The sequence below is a fragment of the Hippoglossus hippoglossus genome, chromosome 9 (assembly GCF_009819705.1).
Source record: "Hippoglossus hippoglossus isolate fHipHip1 chromosome 9, fHipHip1.pri, whole genome shotgun sequence".
Lineage (NCBI taxonomy): Eukaryota > Metazoa > Chordata > Actinopteri > Pleuronectiformes > Pleuronectidae > Hippoglossus > Hippoglossus hippoglossus.
The window spans coordinates 28,316,359-28,335,143 of NC_047159.1; the positions used below are offsets into that span (position 1 = coordinate 28,316,359).

The 18,785-nt window shown below is 40.2% G+C and overlaps 1 protein-coding gene across 2 annotated transcripts; it reads left to right on the forward strand.

Annotated features, from left to right (window-relative positions):
* The first annotated feature begins 654 nt into the window (after positions 1-654).
* On the forward strand, positions 655-6,618 carry isl1 (ISL LIM homeobox 1). 2 transcript variants are annotated; one of them, XM_034595814.1, is made up of 6 exons: positions 655-990; positions 1,332-1,521; positions 2,409-2,668; positions 3,630-3,916; positions 4,512-4,679; positions 5,817-6,618. In XM_034595814.1, the coding sequence occupies exons 1-6, from the start codon at positions 765-767 to the stop codon at positions 5,931-5,933; spliced, it is 1,248 nt and encodes a 415-aa protein (XP_034451705.1). In that variant the 5' UTR covers positions 655-764; the 3' UTR covers positions 5,934-6,618. The 2 variants fall into 2 exon arrangements, with proteins under 2 accessions (XP_034451705.1, XP_034451706.1); XM_034595815.1 differs by having other exon boundaries at positions 656-990; positions 3,633-3,916.
* Positions 6,619-18,785: the final 12,167 nt, after the last annotated feature.

Consider the following 18,785-nt stretch of genomic DNA (forward strand, 5'->3'; position numbering starts at 1 on the left):
TGTGTGTGTGTGTGTGCGCGCGTGTGTGTGCAACGGCGTTAGTAGGTTACTAACACAAGAGGGCGTGTTGGTGTGTGTCCGGGCTGCTCCTGCGGCTCCTGGCCTGTCACCGCTCTGATTTAAGGCTCGCACCATCATCTGCTCCTGGCTGAGAACCGCGCGTCATGCTCATACTCTCCTGATAGTTTTCGTTAGGTTTGAGGATTACACGTTGCTCTTCTGCAGGATGGATAGTTTCCTCATACAACTCTGGTTGGTTTTCTCAAAAATATGTTACCACTGAGCTCACTACAATGTTGACTCTTGTGTTTCTCTAAGTTAATATTGAGAGGAGACGATGTTTTGATCTGGCGAGACATCATTTCACTAAACCGTCACGCTCTGGAAATGTTTATCAAGGCGCAATATTTGTATGTAATGTCTCACGACTTTAAATGTGGACTGTTTCACACAAATCTACGTTCAACAGTGTATAGGCTATTTCTTACTGTGTCCGGTTCTAATTAAAAGTAAAAGAAAAGAGGTGTGTGTGTGTGCGTGTGTGTGTGCGTGTGTGTGTTATGGACCATGTAAACATGATCCTACTCAGTACCAACCGCACATTAACAAATGCAAGAAAAATTAACACGACAGAAAAAAGCAAAGCAAAGCCTGACAATAAATGATATGCAATAATAAGTGTGCCAGTAGTTTGTGTGTGTGTGCGCGCGCGTGCTGGTCAGGGTCTGCAGAGCCAATCAGCTGCCCATGCAGATGACGTGCTGATGTCATACGTCAGCCCCGCCGCTTGTCAGGATCAGAGCTCCACACACACCGGCAACAAACACATACACACACTCCCTCTCCGAGCCGGACAGCACAGCCCCTGGCCCGGCAGCCCGGCAGCGGAGGACACATCCAGGCTTCCAGGCGCCCCGCAGCCCGCTGTGACAGTGGACCTAACGTCGCCTTACTTTGTGGACATGGGAGACATGGGGGATCCGCCGAAAAGTAAGAAACTTGCTCGGTGTTGGGATGCAATTCTGGAACTTCATTTATCACAACTTTAGATGAGCTGACTTTTTTGCGCGGTGATGCCTGCAAACAGAACACATTTCATGGCCTATTAAAAGTCACTGGTATTATTATTGAATACTGAATTTTATAGAAGGTTTAAGTAAGAGGATACTATCTATAGACTTTTATTAGCGGAATAATACAAAAATAATGATAATAATAATAATAGTAATAATAATAATAATACATTTAAGACAATTTCATGCATTATTTGAGTGTGCTTTGCTCAGCATTCAGTTGTGAACATTGTGTTATGTGTCCTGCTACTCTTCCAGAGAAGCGGCTGGTGTCTCTGTGCGTGGGCTGCGGGAACCAGATCCACGACCAGTACATCCTGCGGGTCTCTCCGGACCTGGAGTGGCACGCCGCCTGTCTCAAATGTGCCGAATGCAGCCAGTACCTAGACGAGTCCTGCACGTGCTTCGTCAGGGACGGAAAGACTTACTGTAAACGGGACTATATCAGGTAGGACGGCCGGGAGCGGACGGGACGACCCCTTTCACTTACACAGCGGGAACTGGAGCTGCATGGATACTGGGATCATAATGATTATTATTTGAGAGCTTTTACAATAGACTATCAGAATGAGAACATTCGGAAAGATCTAAGTCCACACTAAGTCCTGTTTTCCACGACCATATTCATTTACTGCTTTACTGCTACAACAACTTGTCGTAGACGGTGCATCCTTTCTACCAGGGTCACTATTTCGTGGTGTAATGTTTACATCAGGTGCACATGAGGCCTTCATAACTGTTGATGAATGATTCCGAGCAGTCTGCAGCGTGCTGCTCGCAACACTTTGTGTCAGGTGGACCTGTAAAAAATCATAAAAGTTGTTAAATTAGTCAATGATTTTGTGTCATTCTTACAACTCGAACAGCGGCGATGGTTGTCTTTTTCTGTAGATGGAAAATGTCACAAGCTCACTTGAATTTGTATTATCAAGAGTTATTATTATTATTATAGTTGTTATTTTTTATTATTACCTTTCATACTTGAGATCGTCTTACAATTATTATAAACAATAATTAGATAGCTTTTTGAAAAGGCCAACATTTTTGTATTATTATTGTTATGGCTGTTGTTATTATTATTATATATTATATAATATGTAATTATTATAATTGTTATAATTATTATAATTGTTATAATTATAACAATTTATTTTAATGATTATTTATAATAATTGTATTATTATAATTATTATTCATATTAATATTAATATATGAAAGCCAAATTATCGATCGTATTATAGCTGTCGTGCTGTAAATTTGAAAATTAGATTTTATTAGAGAGACTGAGCTGCCTGCAGTGAAACTGATCAGACCGTGTGTGTGTGTGTATCGCAGGTTATACGGGATTAAATGCGCTAAATGCAACATCGGCTTCAGTAAGAACGACTTCGTGATGAGGGCCCGCTCCAAGGTCTACCACATCGAGTGTTTCCGCTGCGTGGCCTGTAGCCGGCAGCTCATCCCGGGTGATGAGTTCGCTCTGCGGGAGGACGGGCTTTTCTGTCGGGCGGACCACGACGTGGTGGAGCGGGCGAGCCTGGGCCCTGGAGACCCGCTCAGTCCACTGCACCCCGCCAGACCGCTGCAGATGGCAGGTGAGGTCCCGGGGAGTGGGAGACAGGCACCGACAATCATTATACTGCTGGCTGCGTGTCCGTGTGTCCGTGGCTCTCTATCTTTCTGAGGTATGAGGCCTTTTACTGTCTGGATGTTGTCCTCCTGCGCCTTACAAATACACGGATTATCTGATTATCTGACTCCATGCGACACCAGACTGTGAAGGTTCATGTTCACATTAACTGCCCCTCTTAGTCAGTGTTCCACTGAGTTTTATCCACGAATGTCAAAGTGTATAGGCCACGTTGGATCTCTGTTTTAATGTAAATCTCATGCAGTCACAGAGGAAGTGCTCCTGCTGCTGTAACGGAGGTTTTCTGTTGGACTGTAGCTGTCTGTATCTGGAGATGGATGTTTGATCTTGTACGTCTGTGCTCCTCTCTGCATACCGCTGTCCAGTCCGAGCAGGCTCGGGAGATTAGATAGTCAGAAATACACTGAGTTATCACTGCTGCTGGAGGAGTGCGACGCGTGGCTGCGGGTCCGGGGGAGAGATGCTGTGAAGGGCTCTGCATGTCTGGGATGGGTTGGAGGATTTCTTGGTAAAGGAGGTTTTGACTCTGGATCAGATGAGTCAACCAGTGCTGCGTTGTTCTCCCACATTTAAAACTAATATGTAGCGAAGCCTGCAGCTCCTGAATCCATGAACCAGTTTATGGTCGCGTATAGAGGCAGTGTACATTTTTCTTATTCGTATGCAAACCCGCTGTGATCTTTAGTAGACTGTAATGTCACGAGCGCTGTGTTTGTTATGTCTACTTTGCGTAAAGCAGATTCATACTCCACAAGAGTTGTATGACAACAGCTGGGAAAGACTTTTGAAACTCAGAGACCTTTTTCTCCGTCTGTACTTGCTCATCTTTATCCGGACTTGTCGCGCTGCAGACACACAGATTGATTTTTCTCTCCCTGGGTTGTTTTCCCGTCCTTTCTCAACAGCAGAACCAATCTCGGCCCGACAGCCTGCGCTGCGGCCTCACGTTCACAAACAGCCAGAGAAGACCACCCGGGTCCGGACGGTGTTAAATGAAAAGCAACTTCACACGCTGCGGACTTGCTACAACGCCAACCCGAGGCCCGATGCCCTTATGAAGGAGCAGTTGGTGGAGATGACCAGCCTCAGCCCGCGAGTCATCCGGGTCTGGTTCCAGAACAAGCGCTGCAAGGACAAGAAGAGGTCCATCCTGATGAAGCAGCTGCAGCAGCAGCAGCCCAACGACAAGACGGTAAGAGGACGGACCAGGCGAAACCCCTTCAACCCGTTCATATAGAACTAACGAGCAGACTGTATTATGACAAAACAAATGTTATTTCAACAAAGACATGTCCGTAATATTGCAAATGCCTGCTGTTTCATTAGCTACTTCAGAAATTAAACTGCAGTAAATTAAAGTAAGTTATTTTTCAGAGCAATGCGCCTACTAAGTAAATGTCCAAACCACAGTGTGCGCTGAAGGATGCGTGAAACAAACATAGTCAAGCCTGTTAGATCAGTATTCTCCAAACTCACAAACATCTTATCTGCTCCTCTGTTTATTTATGTTGTTGTTTGTTTGCTTATTTATTGATTGATCTGCTGATTACTGGGGGGGATCCATTTCAGAACCCCCCCCTCCAACATATACACACACCACCACAACCCCTCCTCCCCACACACACACACACACACACACACACACACACACACCAACACCACAACCTCTCGTCCCAACACACGCGCGCGCGCACACACACTGACATCCACACCCTAACATCTGTATACAGCCTCAGTGAAACATGTGTTGAGCTGCTGGGTGCTGACCACGACGTGTCCTCTTGCAGAACATCCAGGGCATGACGGGCACCCCGATGGTGGCAGCCAGTCCGGAGCGGCACGACGGCGGCATCCAGGCCAACCCGGTGGAGGTGCAGAGCTACCAGCCGCCATGGAAGGTCCTCAGTGACTTCGCCCTGCAGAGTGACATCGACCAGCCGGCCTTCCAACAACTGGTTTGTCTTTTTTGTTCACTAAGCCATTTTAGCCAGCATGCTTTCATTATAATTATTTATTCACTAAATCTTGATATTGGGTTACTAATTCTGAATCTAGGAAATTCGGCGAAAACCCAAATTGTATATTTAAGTTTTTGTGTGTAATCCTTTGTCCCGGGCTATGGATTATGTTGTCGTGGGAAACCGAAAATCCTATTGAAACTAATAGTCACAAGACGCATTCAGTTAACCCTCAGCAGACTGAGCGCTTACTGACCCCCACTCGAATTCAAAATATCGCTGTCGGCATACGATTTATTGAATCATGTTCTCAGCATGTTTAAAGTAACATTGTTCACTAAAATAAAAATTTATAAAATAAGCTGTTTATTTCAATTAAGCCGTTCCAACTGTGTTGTGAGTTTTGAGTAGCCTCATAGTCAGACTACTGATGTCTGTCTGATGAAGGTTCTGAGGAGCGCCTGCTCATGGATCGTCCAGGACTGTGTCGGAGAAAGCAGCAGTGCAGTCAGGGCTGCTCCGGTGGATTATTAACGTTTATGACAAGAACTGACACAGTTCATCCGCTCTTTGCTTGCGGGGACGCTGAACTAAGGAAACACCGGGAGGTATTAAGTTTAGTTGAAAACCACGGTTGAGTTATTAGTTAGCCTACAGATATAAATTAAGTAAATGAAAAATAAAATATATTTATTTTCACCATTTCTCCTTATTTACGGCACATGAGAATCTTAAGTAAGATATATACTAATTCAATATCAGCTATTTCGCTGTTCAAACAGAATTAGATGAACAGCAAAAACAATAGGGATTAAATAAGGAAAACGAATCTATAATTTATCTCAAATTACAACAAATGATCATTCCCAATCAAAGTGTGATACTGATAACTACAGGCCTGTTGTTACGGGCTACTCCGTTTTCCAGGTTCGTTTATTATTGGCAGATAGGGTGAAATAAGTGACTACTGTCAAGAATAGAAAACATGTGTGCGTCCATACAGCACTATTATCTGCAAAAATTGTATACTGCGTCTGCGTCTGCGTCCCACCGGGTGAGAGAGTTTGCACCAGTCCTCACTGTGTAGTACAGCGTCCCCAGATGTTTCTGACCGCTGCTTAATGTGTTCCACAGGTCAGTTTCTCGGAGGGAGGACCGGGTTCGAACTCGACGGGCAGTGAGGTAGCGTCCATGTCATCTCAGCTTCCAGACACGCCGAACAGCATGGTGTCCAGCCCCATCGAGGCCTGAGCAGACCCCGCATGGACGGACTGAGTTGAACACACAGCCCCTGCTCATCCCATCCCCCCGACTGCACCTAACAACCCCCTGGTTGTATTTTGACACTGTGAAGACAATCATGGGATTTTACCATAGCCACCTATATAATGTCCTGGATGGGCAGTATGTCCATGTCCATCCATGCGTCGTCATGGCCGGTGCTGCCCGCTCTCACGCCTGGTTACAATTGCCAAACCGAGAAGACATGAACACGACTCCATCGGTAAATGGGACCTCTGAGTATAGGAGAGACGTATACTTGCAAAATGCTGTGCGCTACTCTGAACAGAAAACAATGACTGGTGATTTTTTTAATCCATAAACGCACTTCATCGTATAATAGACCGTTTGAAGGGGAACAGCACTGCTTTTCTTCATTTAATTACACGATTTCCTACATGACCCAAGTACTAAAGCATTTGCAACAAGGTATACCTCTATTTTGCCACAAGCTTCGTGGGACATTTGTGTGAGTTAGTGTCTGTCCGAGATTTTTTTTTTTTCTTTCCCAAAGATGTGTAAATTAATAATAAGTTAAAAATACCGTTAGCTCTGGAAGAAAATGTTTCATTTGTTCCCGTGCAACAAAAATTATTTATTATTTATTGTTGACAATTTTGCCACCTTTTGTGTAACTTTCTTAACTGAAGTAAAAAGAAACAAAAAGAAAAAAAGGTTGTGGTTTGGTCTGTGAATTCTCTGTCACAGTTTAATATTCCATGTTTGAAATAGTTCAAATAATAGGACACGTTTTTTTTTGTTTGTGTGTTTCCCTCTATGAATATATGAGGTAAGCATCAGATCTGTTTAATAGCTGACCAGATAGGCCACGGTTGACTGGGTGTCATGTTGGTGCAGATGCTGTCTCAGTTTACCTACAGGCTGCCCACCTGCCCTATATCCACCTCCTCTGCAAAACACCTCGGTCTTATAAAGATTCCTAAAATCGCATGTTCCCGAAAAAAAGATCAAATCTGACGGTGAAACGAAATTATTTCAAATTGATTAATCCTTTTTAAAGACATTTTAGAATTGAAAATCAATACGTTTATTCTAGAAGCTTCATGTGTTGTTTTAGGTGACCCACTACAGCGGACACCTCTGTGGGAACACGCGGTCATGTCCTAACAATGGTACCAGGAAACGTCGAAATGACCTCAGATATTCTTCTGGCTTTCTGCCACTAAAAGCAGCCTTAAAAATCTGTAGATTTTTTATTGTTTATCCATAATGATAATGACAACAACATCAACCACAATAATAATTATATTAATAATAATTATTATAATAATTGGAAGTACGCTTTTATGATGAGCGTATTCAGATTTGATTTCACTGCTTTAAACATCAAAGAGCCACAACAATTTTCTTTTTTTTAATGTTTCTTTTTTTAAATCGATTGTTGTGTGATCGGTATTTTCTAGCGTTATGACCATGGAGTTCTTTATCTCTAGAAACACCATGCAGCTGGGCCTCATCCTAAATCTTAAAAATCTAGTTTGTTTAGTCCCTGAACACTCTGCTGCTTGGCAGTGTGTCCTCCTACCTCCTGTCCTGAGTTTTTTTATGCAATAGCATGCATTGCAGCCTCCAGATATTTCTCCTTCTGAATATATACTTAAAGTTTATAGTCTTAGAAGCTATTGACTTATTAATTTTTTCATCAAAACAATCTATAAAATTGTGTTGTCCCTCTGCAGGAAAATGTATTGATAGGGAGTCTCTTAAAATGTTGTACATATTAAAAACCAAATAAGAATTTTGAATACTTACAGCTATAATATAGCCATTATAACGATTAAAAAACAGGTTGGTTGAAATGAATACAATACTCAACCAATCAATTAACTACAACAGGGCAGTTAAGGCGCAGAGAATCCTAAAATTTCATCTGAAATCAAATATAGACCATGAAAGCTCTAAAAAAGCAATCCAAGAATTTATCTATTTTTGTCATTTTACTAAACTGTAGTTGATATAATGAAATACAAAAACCGATTTTTTTGGCCTCCAATCATCATTCCATCTTTTCTAGGGCAGACAGTTACCTCGGGTAAGGGCTTGGATCAAATTAGTGACTGAACTGACGTGATGCTTACAATGTTGCCTCTATCTGGGACTTTAAGAGGACGGGTCAATCAGGTCATGGAAGCATCAGGGGAACAAGCAAAGAGACAGCAAAGCATATTCTGCAAAGTCAAACACAAGGGCGCAACAGTCATGTAGGCTAATACAGCCTCTGCAGTGATCCCTCACAGTGTTGTAATCAACAACAAACTAAACATTTGAATTCAGCTGCTAAAGCTGACTGAGACGTTTCCCTCGTGATTCACTACTTCTTCAATGGTGTTTCATCCTACTCAAATGTTATTTTGTCATTTTATATAACAATAACATGTCAGATTATGACTGAACTTGAGTTTACACTCGTCTTCTTGTGTCCACAGAGAGATGTACATCCAGGTGTTTAATAGAAAAATAGGATGTTTGTATATGATATTGTAAGAAAAACAAGTAACGCTCTTTGAACCAACATTATCACAACAGGCTTTTATCCGAGACAACATGGAAACTGTACATCACATGTGAATTTGTTTTCTCATCAAAAATCCACTAATTCCGAGAGACCATTTAACTGTGACACAGGTTATATTTGAAAAGTAATGAAATACAGTCAAAGTCATTTACTGGCCTTTACTCTACAATACACTAATATATCATACAAGCTTTATGTTGTCCAGACTAGAATAAGCTTGAACAAAACCCAGTGAAAATATGTCAATGGTTGGAATTAAGAGTGAGTTAACCTTGTACAATTTCCCCACACAACATCAAGGCTGCTTTCGCCATATGAATGAATTGAGGTTAAAACAATATGAAGAGTAATCTCCTGTTGCTTCTAACAGTGAAGGTGAAGGAAATAACATGTGGAAATTTAGTGTGTGACCGTGAGGAGGGGGACTCAGTCATAGCCCAAATTATACCATCTGTAACCTTGGTGTGATTTGCACTGCAGTTAATGACTGAAATTAGCATTGGTGGAAGTCACACAAGCAGCTGGATTCAAGGAAAATGAAGTGAAAGTTGATGAAGTCTTCAGTCTCTTTCAGGACCAACGTCGCGGTTGGGATAATAGCGACAGTAGACAAATTTTCTGTTTTGACTTGAAATATGAAGAAAATGTTGATTGCCCACTGTATTAGGCTAACAAATAATTGCTGTTTGTTTGGATTGGTTTCCCATGAGAATCACTTACACTAAGTGTCATCAGGCATTCATTTTTCGGTGGAAATTGAGGCTTGATTTATAAAGCACATGTAACAGTGCAACCTAAACATGAAGATGATAGCACTTTTGTCACTGTTTATAACAGCGGAGACAGCAAAATAAAAACCACCAAAGAAGGCCAAGATGGAGTGTGATAGAAACCAAGGTGAAACAAGAGTGAACCTCGAATTGGCATTCACATGATGGAGAGAGCCATGATCAGACTGGGACACAATTCAGCTGTGGACTTATCAGCTGGGACTGAATTAATGGATTTTTTTTTACGCTTCACTGGCCCACCAATGCAGCGGCCCATCAGGATTTGTCCCAGTAATCTCTATGGTTACTCTGACTATGGGGAGAGCTCCAGGAACTTGACCAACATTATTTCTACTTGATCAGTAAGTAACAAAAGCTGAATACTGACTGGGTGTTTTACTCTTCCTTTATCACAGCACAGAGATTGGTGTTTTTAGTCATTCAGGATTGTTTCTTGCTTTGAATAATAGCCAGGCTGATAGTGGTAGCCATGCTGCTAAAACACCACTAGCTTTCAGAAAAAAATATTATTTACTATCCATTAGATAATAGTAAACAATAATACATTTCCTGGCAGTGACCTTTATAAAATGAGCATTGGTGAAACTTACAAAAGCAGCGCCACCAGAAAAAACTAGATGGTCAAGTTTTCTATTGGGACCTAAAATTTGTACTAAAATTTGCTAACCACTGTTTACCTGGAAGTGATCATACATTATAAGAAGTACAGAAACCCATGATGCAAAATATGAAAAGTGCCATTGCTCATTACCATTGAGTTTCTGCCAGATTCAATCTCTGCTGTTGAACATTACTGTAAGAACTCCAGTTTTGCTGTTTGACAGACAATAGACTATTTTAATGCTCTAAGCACATGCTCTAAAAGACATGTTACAAGTGCATTTAGGACTTTTTTGAATACACCTTTTGGTAGTTTGACTGCAGAAAAAAAGGTAGCAGATTGTACCTACATTTTTAATTATGAATACAATTGCAGATTTGCCATGTTGTGAGGATGTGTGCTATTTTGCAGAGGAGATTGATCTGTTTGTGCGCAAACTGAAGTGAAGTGAGGGCGCTAGCATACAATCTGTGTGTGTAACAAGCAAGTTGGGCCACGTTGGGCCCCAGCATTAAATGCACTCTTAAATAACAGTAAAATACTGTGCCACTGGCTTAAGGCCAGGTTTTGGTTAATCAAAGACACAAATGATTTCCATTGCATCAAGATAGCAATGTGCTTGACCCCACCTCAGTTAAAGAGGTGGTCAGATGGCTGCTGGTTAAACAACATGTGCAGTGCAGGATGGGAAAATAACAACTTTGTCCGTGTGAAGACATAGTGTTAGACCTGGTGCTGCTTGTTACTGCTTTGCAGAAAGAGTAGGATAGGGCCCTTAATTACCAACTCAGGGGCAGGTATGCAGAGTATCTGAGTAATTTCATAACAATGCTATGGTGAATTAACAAATGACAAAACTGCTAAATTTGCACAAACACGTGGTCAATTCATCTGCAAGACAAAAATCGCTGGAAATCTTGAGAGTTGAGATTGATGGAAGAAAGCTTTATTCGGTACCAGTTCATTTCGCTACATTGATGAAAATGTCTCACAAAGCTCCTTTATGTCTGATATTTCTGTCTTGGCATGCAGGGAGATGCAGTGTGGAGAATGTCACTGACAATCCAGCAATGTACTGCAATTTTGGTGTCAAGATTCACTGCATTTTGCACCTTCGGTCTGCTTCTCTTAGCAGGTAACAGCCCGCTTGCACCCACACATCATTTTATGAATGCTTTTCCTGTCTGCCATTTAGTGTTATTTTGCTTGCTAAAGTGTTGCTTGTTTTAGACCCTACAAAATGATGATGGTTACAGTAAAGAGAAAACAATGTTGGCTATAGGTTGAATGCAGCAGTCTTTGACAAACTCACATGGGTTGTCCGTCCATCGCAATCTCCTCTCTGTCTCTATATGAACTTAATGTTATACTTTCACCTTTGATCCCAACTAATAAGGGTCATAATTTACAACACTAGGGATTTCTTGTAAGAAAATGGCTGTGCCTTGTGTTCTGAAGATTATTCAACAGAACAGTGTGTTGGCCCTCCGAGGGTAGGTTTAAGATCTGATCAGAATTCAGAGAGTTTTAAAAGAGTAAAAAACGTCTTTGATCAACTTCACACAATAAGTATCCGTGGATCATCATCAAATTGTATTCAAACTGAGAACCAGAAGACATGTTTACTGAGCTTGTTGAGCATCCACAGGGACTGAGGGAAACACAGCGACACTTGGCCCACAGTGGTGCCTCTCCTCTCATGAATAGATGAGGATTTGGGCAAGGGAAGTTAAGAACCAGGACAAAGAGTCCAGATAACATACCCTACAGGTTTTTCTGGCTCTGGGACTGTATTCAGAGCTGATGGGGAGATGGAACAAAAGCGGCACTGTACTTTGGGTAAGAGGAAACATTTCGAGCCTCTGGATGAGACTACATTGAACTGGGATGAGAAATGACCAGGGAACTAACACTCAAATCTGGCACATGACTCCAAAAGCCAACCAGGTTGAGAAGTAAGACACAGTGTCCAATCAATCTTTCAAAGGAAATTAATTCGAGTGACAGTGCTTGTGTGTAAGAATATCAAAGTTCAACTGATAAAAATACGGAGTGCAAAAGGAAAGCTATTTATTAACAAAATAAAAGAGTGAAATCAAATTATAGTGTACAGCGAATGAATGTACAGTGAATGAGGTACTGACCAGGGGCAAGTACCATATACAACCCCACTTCAAATCAGAACATATCTTCAAAAAACGAAACCTTTCCTTTAGTACTCGCTTCCTAACATTAGCATTAGTTACGAAGCTAACATTACCTTGCTAGCATAAGCTGGCTAGAGAAGTAGCTAACAGTGAAAATAAATTCCTCAGGAACATTGAGGGCTTTATTTGATCAATCTAAGCACATGGCACCTTTATTTAGTGTGTATTTTGTCGATAGAAAACAGGTCGCACATGGTTCATAAGTATTGCACTTGGCCTCTGGGTGTGTTTTAGGTTAACATGCAATAAACCAACCAGAGTGCAATCTTCCATCCCCTTTAAAAGCCAGGTGTGTTCCCACCTTCAGGGTTGACATCATAGAGGAAGATCTACTAGGTAGTGAGAGAGAATGCTCAGAACTTTGCAAAGGAAACTGTTTCACTTTGCACATAAACAGTGCAAGAAGCAGTGAAATACAGGGTCACTGGATGATTATTGGTCCAAATATGTAAGTAGGTCTCGGTAAATATGTCTGATTACAATGTTTACCCACTGGTGTCCAAGCAAATCCTTAGACTAGGTTTACTTTTTCTCACTAGTAGGTGATATTGCCTTCAATGTTATATGATTGCTATGTTGCTGCTTATTGTTATGGTATAATTCCCCCATGTATGAGTTGTTGTGTCATACTATAATTAGCAAGCTACTCCTACTTAGCATACTATACTGTGTATTCCATATGTATTTTATTTGGTGTTTTTGACTGACCTGGTTCCCTGACTTTTTTTATTCTGTCCCATACTGCTCCAGCTTTCCATTTTTCTGACCATGACGACTGTCCATTTTGCCAGGCAATATGAGAAGGCAGATGTTTACAATGAAGAAAGATATGATGACATAATTCTAATGTGATTTGGGCTTGAAGGTTTGTAAAACAGGCCTTATGAAATAGTAACCCAACAAAAGCTGTGTCTGTGCATTCAAGTCTGTCTCGCCCTTACAAAATTATAAATATTTGGATATTTCCAAAATACAACCATTTGCAAACTAATATTTCTTCTCAAGCTGCTCCCCAGCCTGGTATCATCAAATCATGTATGAACGCACCAATTTCCTTAGTTATGTTATGCGTAATCACAACTTTCTTTTGGGTTTTCACGTGTCATTTCATGCCACATAATTTCTTTACCGACTAACTCCTAACCTTCCCCTAACCCTAACTAAAATAGTGTTAAATGATTTGCAAGATTATATGGTTAGAATGCACAGAAATGACATGCAAACTGTCCCACCACACGCTCTCAGATAGAAATGAATTAGCATATTTCCCAATGATTGATCTGCTCACTAGGATACATATGCAGGACATTTTAGCAAGTCAGAGTGATTGGAATTATTTGCATGGTAGCTTGATACCAACAGTGTGTGTGTGTGTGTGTGTGTGTGTGTGTGTGTGTGTGTGTGTGTGTGTGTGTGTGTGTGTGAAGGGGTGGAGGGGGGGGTCTTGCTCTCGATCAGTGAATTAGACTGTATGACATTTAACCGTACCATCTTGATTCACAATCATACCCAGTGTCATTATTGATTTTCTGTGTAACTCAGAAGCGATTCTGATTTTTTATCACGTTCAAAAAAAGAGTTTAATGCAACAAGCTGTTTTTTGCCCTGAACCATTTTCATTTAATTTTACTGTATTTTATTTTATTTCGTAGGATTATGTGCTAAATAGTGTTACATATCATTCCTGTCACTTCAAATGCTGTCAAACTGTTTTTCCTTTCTCTCATATATATATATATATATATACACAAAAAGAGCACCGATAATTAACATGAATCGATCTTCACAGCAGATAAAGCCAACCCAAGAACTAAGCCACACATTTATCCACAATCCTATATATTTGCAGATGGTAGCAGTGAAAACACTATTTTATTTTAGAACATAGGACAAGATGGTGAATATACCTTGTATGTTTGAAGGTCTTCCGCACTAGATTGAGGTTAAGTTGCCAACCACCATCAGAAATCAGGCATCGTCAGCAGATGTTAGTGACCACAAGCGGATGTTAGGGACGTTTCATTAGTTTTGTATTTTTTTCCAGCCACGTTATTCCATCTCAGATGCCATTTTCACGTACCGCAGCCTCTTCTTCTTATTTGCTTCATCAATAGCAGTGTAAGCACAACTGTATGCAGTTCTGCAGGGTATTAGAGAGCCTCCTGCCATCTAATAGATAGCATCTCAGTACCCAAGGCAACACAGACCCAGTGTTGTCTGCTGAGACACCATGCAGTGTCCTGAAAACCACGTAACCAGGTTAAATGGGCTTTTCACATGTGGTTTGTGAAATAAAAAAAAGGCAGTAGTTAAAAAAGTATTACATAAATACAAATACAAAGATATGTGTACAGAGATAATCCAGAAAATCATGTGATCTTTTTTATGTAAGAATAAAATTCTGGCATACATAAGGGCATATACAACAAGGCTCCCCCGTCTTGTTCTTTTTAGGATGGGTCTTCCATATATCTGTAAAAAGAGTTATTTGAAATATTCTTATCTGGTGGGAAAAAAAAAACTGCTACAAAAAATTTACACATACAAAAATAAGTATTTGTAAAATAGAATAAATCAGTCTTGTACTTCAATTACATTCCAAGTGAGAAAAATCAAGTCAATCTGTTTATGTTTAACTGTAGATTCTCAGTTGGTTTTACAAATCCAAAGCAGCACAACAACCTGGGGGTTTAAAAAATAAATAGCCAAACATTTCACAAGGTTATTTTTAGACATAACCTCCGGAGATCACATGTTTTTCTTTACAGTACATCGACCCCAGCATCGGATCTAATTACCACAAAATCTTGTGACATCTTGGTCTATGTCTTCTACTTTTACTGCCTCACCTTTTTTATCGCGAGATATTTGTTTATATTTGTTTTTATTTTTGCATCTATCCAGTGTTAAAAACTTCAGTGCATGTCAGAAAGCAACTGCACAATGCCCCTTGTCTTTTCTTCATGTGTGTGTGTTTCTTCACTGTCAGTAGCGTGTTGTGTATAAACTGCAAAGCATAGAGAAGAACTAATTAAATACAAATGCAGTGGCGAGTAAAATAAGTGAACCGTTTGGAATTTGCTGAATTTATCATAAATTTGTCTTAAAATGTGGTTGGATTTTCAACTAAGTTACAAAAGACACATTCTGTCTGATTATAACCCACACATGAAAAGTATGTGAACCTGTCTGCTAATGACGTCAACAAACGCAGGAGTCAAATCAGTCAATGAAAGCAGACTTGAGATGTTTGTTAATTACTTTCACTTATGTAAAAACCCTCAAACGTTTTGAGTTTGTAATTTACGAGACATAGATGTGAATTATGCCTCACAAAAAGGGTGAGGAGAGTTACATCTATCGGTCAGTCCACAGTCAGGCAAAGCAAACAAAGGGCACTGCACATCGGTGTGAAAACATCATCCCTGTGGTGTAGTAGGATGGAGGGAGTATCATAATTTGGTACTTTATAATATTTGAAGCTACTTGTAAATTAAATGAAGATCAGATCACATTTTATGCAATTAATGCAGAAAAGCAGGTTAATTCATATGGTTTACATACATAGTTATAGTATGCCTCCATACTGTATTTAATTAGCATGTTGCTTGAAATCGGGACCTAATAAGAAACATGTCATTTCAACCAACAACAAAAAGACATGGCGAAAGACAGAAATAAATCAAATCAGTCAGTAAAAAATCTGATTCATTCATCGAAAACAAACTTCAATATTTACTTTGGGTAAAAACTGGCATTGTCATGGAAACAGCAAATTATATCAGAGCATAGCTTCTTTCAGACATGCACTGAACTCCGTAGAGCCTATGGAGTTTCTCCACAGGGGCTGTATGTGTGACCGCGAGTGTCCAAGTGAGAGCCTCCGGAGTGTCTGTGGACTTTGTCCGTCTGGACTCCTAGTATAAAATTTACAGAAACTGCAGAGGAGCACATGTAAGCGCACAGCAGGAGATCCTCTGCAGGATTCATCGTGAGCGAGTGGTGATATCTCAGGTGCCATACATGTAAGAGACACCTACGAAGATGTTGTTGGTGATGAGTCGATGCCAGTGTCGATGTACTATAAACAAATGTGATCTCCCTCAGCAAAATGAATACGTTATGTCCTGCCTATGCCTGCTGCACCACCCATCACCTGAGTCCTCTGGAGGATTTGTTGCTGTTGTTCATGTGTGAAAGGCAACCTCTGGAAAAAGTCGAGACCCAATTCTCTGGAGTTCCTCCAGAGGTCATGTCTAAAAACAGCTCATGTCAGCCTGAGAGGAAATTTGAAAAAACAAGACTAGAGCCCCTACACGTCTTTTTAAATTTTAGAATCCAATTCAAAATAAGTTTCTAAAATAAAGGATCAAAATACAATTTTGCCAAATAGAAGATAAGAGAAAAAACAATTGAACAACAGCATAATAAATATAATATTTACATCGTTCAGTATAACATATGGATGTTTAGGTATGGGTCCTTCAGTCTTGTGGCATGTTTATACATATCGGGTAGTACGTTTTATTCTCATGCCTCATTTTACTCTTTAAATGTGGACTTACAATTAGATATATTAAATGTTCCTAGTTTCATTGGCAGACTGGCAGATTGACATTTTAGGAGGAAACATCCACATGTTTTTTTGTGTCTTCCTTTTTCAATGGTCAGATTGGGACTTGAGCCTGTACTTGCTCAGGATCTGCTTCTGCTTTCTATTTCTGACAGCTAAGACATGTTGTGACTCATTGTCTCTGTTTAGAGACAGATCACGTTTTGATCTTCTTTGACTTTCTTTTTTTCCCAGTATTTAAAAAAAGTTTCTTTGCTTTGTGAAACTTGGTTACTCTGATTGGTGTTTGGAAAGCAGTGTTTGACTTGTCCAATGATAACAATAATAATACTCTATTTGAATGGGAAAAAAACGATCTAATACTCTAAGTCTTGTGGTACAAAGATAACGATTACATTACAGATTGTATTTTCACATCATTTACAAATTTGACTGATTGTTTTTTCTTTTATGGATGTAGTTGTATGTTGTAGAAGGGTACATGGAGTATATTCTGTGTACTCTGCAACCCATTTGTTATAGTCTGGTTTGACAATATTAACTTTCTTAGTTAGATGTTTTTATGTAGGAATCAGAAGGACTTTCATGGTACTAAGGAAAATAATTTAGGTACTGAAAAATGGGATGCAAGTGGTAATGTAAAAAATTTAATGAATTTAGATTTTTCCTCACAGGCCTTTCGAGTTTTTCCTTGTGATCCTGTTGTTGTGAATCAACATCAGGACTCTTTTCTTAACATGGTTCTGTGCCTCCTATTAGCTAACTCAATTTTGTAAGATAACTTTTGAAAAATGTTCTGCACAGAACAGGTAAATGTGCTTCTCTCAGCGATCTGCCTCCATCCCACAGTCAGATAACATAATTTTTCACCCACACAGTACAGTGTTAGTGTGGCTAACAGCCGCTTTCCTTGTATGACAGCACGGGCAGCTCGAAGTGTTTGCATCAATGCCCTCGGAGAACGTGGTGGCAGAAAATGTGAGTCTATGCTTGGTGGAAGGAGCATCCGCATGTTGCTCTTCCCATATGAATGTGCAAAACAAGGCAGAGTGGCAGCGCTACAAAACAAATCAGGTACGGCTTTGAAGCACTCCAAGTGATGTGCTGTCTGCTAACCTTCATCCTCTGCTACTATCACAGCCTCTCTCTGGGTGAAAACGATAACGCACTTGGCTTTATAGCACTCAGACGGGCACAACACCTGAGAGTTTTGACCTTCCTTGTTTTGATAGACTGGATTTGCGTGCTCAGGGTCACCACTGAAATTGGCACAACAACATTGGAAACCAAAACAAGCTTGACTGGAAAATCATTGAAAAGGCTCTTACCTGGTATGCATATCACACCAGGAAAATGATTCTGCCCCCATTCCCCATCAGTTTAAGTGACAGAGGATGGTTCTTTTCAGGCAGTATTTCCACAACTTACTCATGGTTTACAAATAAAGGGACAAATATATCAATCACTAACATCAGTTCACAATTCACACCATGATGATACTATGATTGGTTAGTGCTTGTTATTAGTGTTATTTTATTTCAGCAGTATATGATTTAAAAAGGCAAAACAAACAAACAAGGTTTTGTTACTACTGAAGAAGCAGATTTTTTTAAATGGCTCACTAATATACCATTTAACTTAAAAAAATATTCAGTAATTTCTACAGATGGTGGCTGCATTTTTGTATAGTGCCAAATCATAATATACATTATCTCAAGGCACTTTACACAGTAAGGTTGAGACCTTAAAAATTGTAGAAACCGTAGTTCCCACAATGAGCAGCACTTTGGCAACTGTGGAGAGAAAAAAACTCATTAAGTGGAAGAAACCTCTAGCAGAACCAGACTCAATGTGGGAGGCCATCTGCCTCGACCGGTTGGGGTGTGTGGAGTAAAATGGGGAAGAGAGAAGAGGTGGGTGGGGGTGGAGAGGAGAGAGACCAGGAACAGTTGTGTCACCATCATGTTTCAAGTATTTATCAAATGTGATATGTAACTCTATATTCAATACAGCGTATCCTTTAACATGTGATTTATCTATAAAATTCATCTTTGATTTCCATAAAATGCATGCATCCATACTGCATAACAATAGCACATATAATACATATTACA

What these genes read in the sequence shown, in the direction of transcription:
- isl1 (XM_034595814.1), top strand. Translation starts at nt 765, where the DNA reads ATGTCATACGTCAGCCCCGCCGCTTGTCAGGATCAGAGCTCCACACAC. An exon ending in CATGGGGGATCCGCCGAAAA is followed by an intron (nt 991 to 1,331) that starts GTAAGAAACTTG and finishes CTACTCTTCCAG; the next exon opens with AGAAGCGGCTGGTGTCTCTG. An exon ending in AGCAGCCCAACGACAAGACG is followed by an intron (nt 3,917 to 4,511) that starts GTAAGAGGACGG and finishes GTCCTCTTGCAG; the next exon opens with AACATCCAGGGCATGACGGG.